This window comes from Gavialis gangeticus, unplaced genomic scaffold, assembly GCF_001723915.1.
Source record: "Gavialis gangeticus isolate Ggan-Ray unplaced genomic scaffold, GavGan_comp1, whole genome shotgun sequence".
Classification (NCBI taxonomy): Eukaryota; Metazoa; Chordata; order Crocodylia; family Gavialidae; genus Gavialis; species Gavialis gangeticus.
Genome location: NW_017729025.1, coordinates 14,544,003 through 14,550,548, shown reverse-complemented (window position 1 = coordinate 14,550,548; position 6,546 = coordinate 14,544,003). Strand labels below are relative to the sequence as shown.

The window sequence follows — 6,546 nt, the reverse complement described above, 5'->3', positions numbered from 1 at the left end:
GGGGGGACGCAGTGGTGCAGCTGCACCCCCTTTTGGATTGGACTGCACCATGGGAGCCTCTGCGGACTTCTTTAAGCCCCTAAAGGAGGTGAATATCCCCCTCCCTTCCTCTTCTCCCCTTCCTCTCCAGCTGCCGCTCTTGCTTACCTTGCAGAAGTGACAGAGCTGTTCCTGCCCACATTGGTGGGGGTGGAAGAGGCTGGGAGCAGGGGGTGCTGCCACCCCTGCACTGTAGGTTGCTGTTCCTGCACCCCACTCTGGAAAATCCCGAATCCACCCCTGATTAGGGACATGCATTCTTGCCTGCTTTTTTAAAGTCAGCTTCACATTAAAATATTGTGGTCCATCAATAATTGACCTTGCAGAGTCTAATTTGCCAAATGGCCTAAGTCAGCTAAAGGGTGGAGCCAGCTGAGGGGCTGAAATCTTTTTTGCAGACCGTACCCAACCTGAGATCTCGAGAGCACTGAGGCAGAGACCTGTGAAACAGCAGGCTAAGTGGGAAGAGTTGTTGATGGGTTAAACACGGGTTTAGGCCTTCTGTAGGCGTGAGCTCCACATTTATAATGCATTGGTCATGAACAGCTGGTAGCACAGGGAGGTGATGTCTGTGGCTCCCCTCTTGTAGCCAGATTATGTGGCTGCCTTTTCCTCCTCTTAGCTGCTGTTTCACTGGTGTCAATCTTCCAAGGGGCCAGAAATGCTCATGTTCCCTATTGCTTTGTCTTTAAACTGCCCCTTGTTACCCAAACATGATGATGGCAGTCATTGTTCTTGGCACCCTTCCAGCCATTAACAGTTGACAGCCCTTACCCAGTCATGTGCACCATGGAGCTGACTGCTTGCCTGGGTGTTTTGGGGTGGCCTGTTCAGCTAAGCAGTGGTACTCAACATCTGGCTCACAGGCCAGATCCAGTCCGCAGAGCCGTGTCAGTTCAGCATGTGGGTCTCTCCATAGGTCTGGAAATTTGGCAGTGGGGGAGTGATGACAGCATTAATCACTGCACCCTTTTTGGCATTTTTCTGGAGCCTTGTGGGCCGATGACATGGCCCTACGTGCTAGAGCACACACGTGCTTCGTCAGGCCAGTGGATGGCGTCACTCTGTGGCCACATCTAGGCACGTGGGGTCTCTCCGCAGCCGGATCGCACCCACAGACTGGCCCTGGTCCCCTCATCTGACCTGTAGAGATGAAAGGTTGAGCCCCACTGACCTAAAGCATTTGCTCTGTGTGAAATGTCTATGACCTGCTACTCTTCACCAGCTTCTTGGCTTAAATGCCTTTTTGTGTTTCTCTTGCAGACTGAAGTCCCAGGAGAACTGTTAATTTGAGGATAGCAGAAGGCATTGTATTATATTTTGCCAAATTAAAGCCTTATTTATGTTTTCACCCTTTCTACTTCGTCAGAGACACTGAACAGAGTTTTGTCTTTTCTAATCCTTGTTAGACTACTGATTTAAAGAAGAAGAAAACTCTGTAGACACCTCCAGAGTTTAGTTTTATAATAAAAATTGTTTGGATAATTAGACCTTTACATTCCTGGAGATACAGTAAACATGTAATCTTTTATCTTATTTTGCTCAATAAAACTTGTTCAGAAAAGAATCCAGCGTGGTAAAAGGCAACAATGAACTATAACATTTTAATACTGGTGTTGTACACTGTTTTACTTAGATACATTTTTGGGAGTAGCTGCCTCTGACTTCAGCCTCAAGTAAACACTCCTTTTTTTTGGTTGCTAATGTAATCAGTTTTTGTAATGGTGTCAGCAAATAAAGGGATGCTTATTATTCAAGGAGCACTTCTTCTTATGTTGTTATTGAACATTACTGCGATAATAGCACATGACGAAGTGGCTAGCACCCGTTCCACTATAATACCCACTGGGAAACTTGGGTGAAGGTTTCACCTGCTCGTTTTGATGGGGGGGAAAGATGCTGTGTATAATGTGCAGGCGCTTGGCTAGGCTGCCTGCGGCTATCCAGGATAACTCGTGTACATCTCCAAAACAGCGGCGGGCTACAGGGGAGCCGTGGGACCCGACAGCGGAGATGTACTAAGTTAAGACAGACCCCTGCTTTGTGTTAAAATGAATTGAGGTTGCAGTGTAGGTGGTGGCGATGCTGGTTGAAAGTCTGGGGAGCTAAACGTTTGGGATAAATATTTTGATTGCTTTCCAACCTCTTTTTTGGGGGGGCAGCATCTTGTCCCTGGACTGTAACATCAGTTCAGTCACGCCCCAAAGTAAATTGATAAATATGGCTGCCTCAGGCACTTCAGATACCAGTTATAATTTAGAGTGAATGTCTTCAGTTTGTTCGTGGCAAGAAGTATTGCTTGCTCAGAGCACTCAGATGCTGGGCTGAGTACAAGGGGTGCAGTTTGCCTTCCAAGCCTCTACAGCAGGTTTTCAACCTTTTTTAAGGAGAGTACCCCTTCTGGTGGGTCCCTCTCCTGGTGGGTCCCCCCTTCTGGACGTGGAGCAGGGGGTAGTCCCCTGGCAGCTGAACGTGAAGCAGCACAGCAGCACACGGCGACACTTTCCAAGTAGCCCCACTTCTCTGCCCTGCTGACGTGTACCCCCAGGGGTAGGCATACCCCTGGTTGATAACCCCTGCTCTAGAAAAAGAGAACTTTCTCCAAAACTGGCCCCTTACCCAGTTGTGTGACCATCATCAGCCCGCAGGACAAATCTGCTGTGTTCTCATCCTTGGGAGAGTCTCTTTGGAGGTTCAGTTATTCAGTAATTTGCTGGCCCAGGGATTTGGTGAATGTCTGCTTCACTGCAGAGCAGAGCTGGAAATGATTTGGAACCGAGGCTCTTTTCTTACCTGCTAATATATGATAGTCAGCTGCACAGTGAGATTAGCTGGGCCCTTTTTTCCCCCACAGCCCTGGGTGTTTAAAAGGTGCCTCTTACCTGAGCTCTGTAATGCACAGGGGCTTAAGCAGCCCTATGGGCACTGTTAAATCAGTGCGAATATCTCATTTTTTCTTAACTTTTCAATAACCCTTCACAATGCTACAATCTCTGAGGAGAGAGATTGAAGCAGTTGGGGGCTCAAATGAAATAATTGTGGAGGTTAGAAGTGGCTGAAAGAAAAGCGTGCAGAAAGCTCAGTCCCTTGCCATTGTGGGATTGTTTCCTGCAGTACCTTTGCCAGGATTTCATCCAGTCTAGTTTAAGGGAATGACGGTGTGTGGGAGGCTTCTGATGACATGGGGTCATTGTTTTCCTGTTGCATGTCTGTAAGATTGCAAAACCTGTTTTGATCTGCAAGACTGATCCCTGTTGGTGTGTTCAGAGCAGGGGCAGCATACAGTGTCATTTACTGTTGTTATTATTTCACCTGTCTTGGTATAAAAGCCCAATTTTTTTTAAACCTAGGGCAATTAGACTTGATTAAAAATAGTAGGTTCCTTGGAAACTTATTTTGTGTGAACTTTGAAATGCCTTAAATGGAAAAAGCTGTCAGTGTGGTAGAGGTGATATCTTTTATTAGACCAACTAGATAGTTGCAAAAAATATTTTTCTTTAAAAGAAATAAAGAATTTTGTTTGCAAGTATCTAGTTGGTTTAATAAAAGATATCGCTTCTACCACACTGACCACTTTTGCTTTTTAGACCAACACAGCTACAACCTTTATCCCTTAAATAGAAAAAAAACCTCTTAGAAAGTAGCATTCATCTCATGTAAACCCCCCCCCAAAAAAAAACAACCCCCCCGAGCAACACCCCTCCCACCCCAAAATGCAAACCCTTACTCAATGAGACAGCACTTCTCCCTGGAAGTGGATGTCGCTGGAAGTAGCTTTGAGAGAAGTACAAGACAAGGAAAAGCCTCTTGATTCACTCGGTGACTTGAAAACTTCTTAGGTTTCATATTCCTCCCATTTCTGACCAACATACCCCTTGCTGTTAGAGCTGGATGTGTGTTTTGAACAGTAAGTTCATTGAAAAAAATGGTTGTCACAAAACTAGCTGCAAATTTGACCCACAAAAAAAAAATCCTAGGCTGGTGCCTGAGCTGCAGGGCTGTAGGGTGATATGAGCCAGGGGTCTCCCTCGGTTCCTTCTTTGGAGCTGTTTTACACTAAAAGACAGCTGCAGGCATTGAGCATGACTGTCTTGGGGGTTGGGCTTTGGGAATCCAGCCTTCGGTCTGCACCGGGCGCTGTCCGCTTATTTGCAGCAGACGAGGTGAAACGAGACTGGCCCATCGCAGCGGCCCTGAGAGCCTGGGCGAGAGCTGTTGCCTCCTGTCCCCTCCGTAGCTTGTTTACTTTGCTCAGCAATGGCTGATGCTGCACAGTGGGAGAAGGGGAGACCCAAGGGGCCATGACCAGTACCCTAGAAATACTTGTCCTTCAGCAGCTGAGGATTATTCGGTTGCAGAGAAAATATACTGAGAGAGCAGTAAGATCGGTTGACAATCTAGGCCTTGATGTTCTTTACTGTCCTCGGAAGAGCCTGAAACAAAAGGGGTTTTAGTTTGTTCTGTAAATGACACTTAGGTTTGTCTTGATCTCAAACCAAGACCTTGGGTGGCCGAACCGAAATAAAGCTGCCTGGGGCTTGGCCAAGCCCCTTCCATTGGATTCTGTCTCTAGTAGCACAGACAGGGAAGCTGCTCCATGCTCTGCTCTGGGAAACTTGATCCTTGGGCAGCCACGAGCCAAACCTCTCTCCATCTCTACCTTCAGGGCTCTGCCCTTGGGGAACCTGCCCATGACGTCTTTCCCTTGAGTTCCCCCATCCCTGGTGGACAAAGCCAGGAGTAGGAAGACTGCTAGGAGCTGAGTGCAGGCTGCTGGGCCTTTTGGCTGGTACCCGATGCTCAGTTCTCCCAGTGATGGGGCAATTGGGATGGGTGTGGGAGAGCTCAACCTCCCTGTGGGTTTTTTCCTTCTTTCCCTGTTGGAGGAATGGCATCTTCCAGCATGACTTCCATGCTCCACACTGCTGGGCTTGTCCCACTGCTTGGGAGCCCTGGGCACAGCACCTCTTAAACCCATGTGGTGTGCTTGAATGTGAACCTTGGCCACGTGAGAAGTTGGTGCCTGCTGGAAGAGCAGGAAAGTCACAATTGCTGAGCAGTGCTGGTGCATGGCTTGGCTTGCATCCACTTGGAGCCTTTCCCAACTTGCTGCAAGCGTGCGGTGCTGGCTTGCCTTGACCCTGCTGGGCCCTCTGAAAGGCTGGCTAGACCTAGGAGAGCTTCTTCACTGAGCTTTGCAATGGCAAAGTATAAGTGTTATAATAGGAGAAGAGGGGAAAGGCAAGGTCCTGCCAAATAGCTTAGGGTAAAAACAGATGTCCTTTAGGGATGAAGTCTTTTGAGGTGGGATCCTGGAGCCCATTGTCCCACTTTAAGGACCTGTGAACACTTTCCCAGGACAAGGGGAGCTAATTGGAGTTAATTGCCATTCAAGCTGCACATGTATATGACTGGCCTACACTGGTCTTGATGGGAGTCGGACCTGGGACAAACCTGATGTCCTGTACTCTTTTTGCAGAAGCCAAAGCCTGCTGGGTCACAGGAAGTCTGCTGGGAAGTCCTCATTCTGTGATAAAAGCCCAGGTGCCATCTTTGATTTAATAACATCAATTGTTAACAGCCTTGGGGGAAACAAAAAGGATCTTAAAAGCAAGGCTCTCGCGTGGTTGTGCCTCGGGGCATCCTGGTGGCCCCTCGGTAACCGGGCTGTTCAGCAAGGTGTGGGCAAGGCTGCAGGATGGGGCTGGGGAAGTGAGGAGGCAGAAATGGCACCAGTGCCTGTGGGTCGTGCAGAGCCTGGAGCAGCAGGGCTCGGCCCATCAGTGCTGGCTCTGCTGGTGCAACCGTTCGGTTCTCCTTCCACGAAATAGCTGCCTTGGGTCTCTGCTTTGGGGAACCTGCACGGTTTCCTGCTCCTTGCGGAGGCTTCCTCAGCCTGACCAAGAGTATTTGTGCCCAAATGCTTGCAAAGAAGACTTTTTTTTTTTTAACTATTTGAGTCTGTCTAATAAAAGATATCAGATTTACCCAAAGAACCTTGTCTGTCTATGTCCTTAGACCAACACGACTACAATCAACACCCCTTTAAAACCAGGTAGCGCTTGCAATGGTTTTTTGGGGCTGCGGTTGGTCATGTCCTGCCAGCTGCCTTCTCCTGTTGTGTTTTTTGCAGTGATGCGGTGTGCCGGTCCTCAGTTCCTTGCTGTCCTGTGCCTGGTTCTTCCTGTTGTTCAGCTGCACACCTTTGGCCTTTCCATGCCTGGAGCCCCTGACATGTTATGTTTAAGGCATGAACTCACTTGTCACATCTCGAATAGTGACCCAGCCACAAAGCCATGAATAAGTGACAAAGTCATTACAAAATCTGTGTAATAACTTTGCTGCTGGTTTCTGTTGTGCCACTAATTGAATGTGTGGCCTGTGCTCCCGGCCTCTGGGACATGCTCCCATGTACTCCAGGGGCTGGGACCACCAGTCCCCTGCTCGGGTCCCTGCTGGGGGAGTGCAGTGAGCTCCCCCTGCACCAGCAATATTGCATGATGGGGT

General features: G+C 48.5%; 1 protein-coding gene across 7 annotated transcripts in view; it reads left to right on the top strand.

Annotated features, from left to right (window-relative positions):
- KTN1 (kinectin 1) overlaps positions 1 to 1,799 on the top strand; it is a 148,740-nt gene extending 146,941 nt beyond the window's left edge. For all 7 annotated transcript variants that reach the window (XM_019518424.1, XM_019518428.1, XM_019518427.1 and 4 more), the window contains one exon: positions 1,303 to 1,799. In XM_019518424.1, coding sequence (XP_019373969.1) covers positions 1,303 to 1,332 — 30 coding nt within the window. In that variant the 3' untranslated portion in view covers positions 1,333 to 1,799. The remainder of the gene's footprint in view (positions 1 to 1,302) is intronic.
- Positions 1,800 to 6,546: the final 4,747 nt, after the last annotated feature.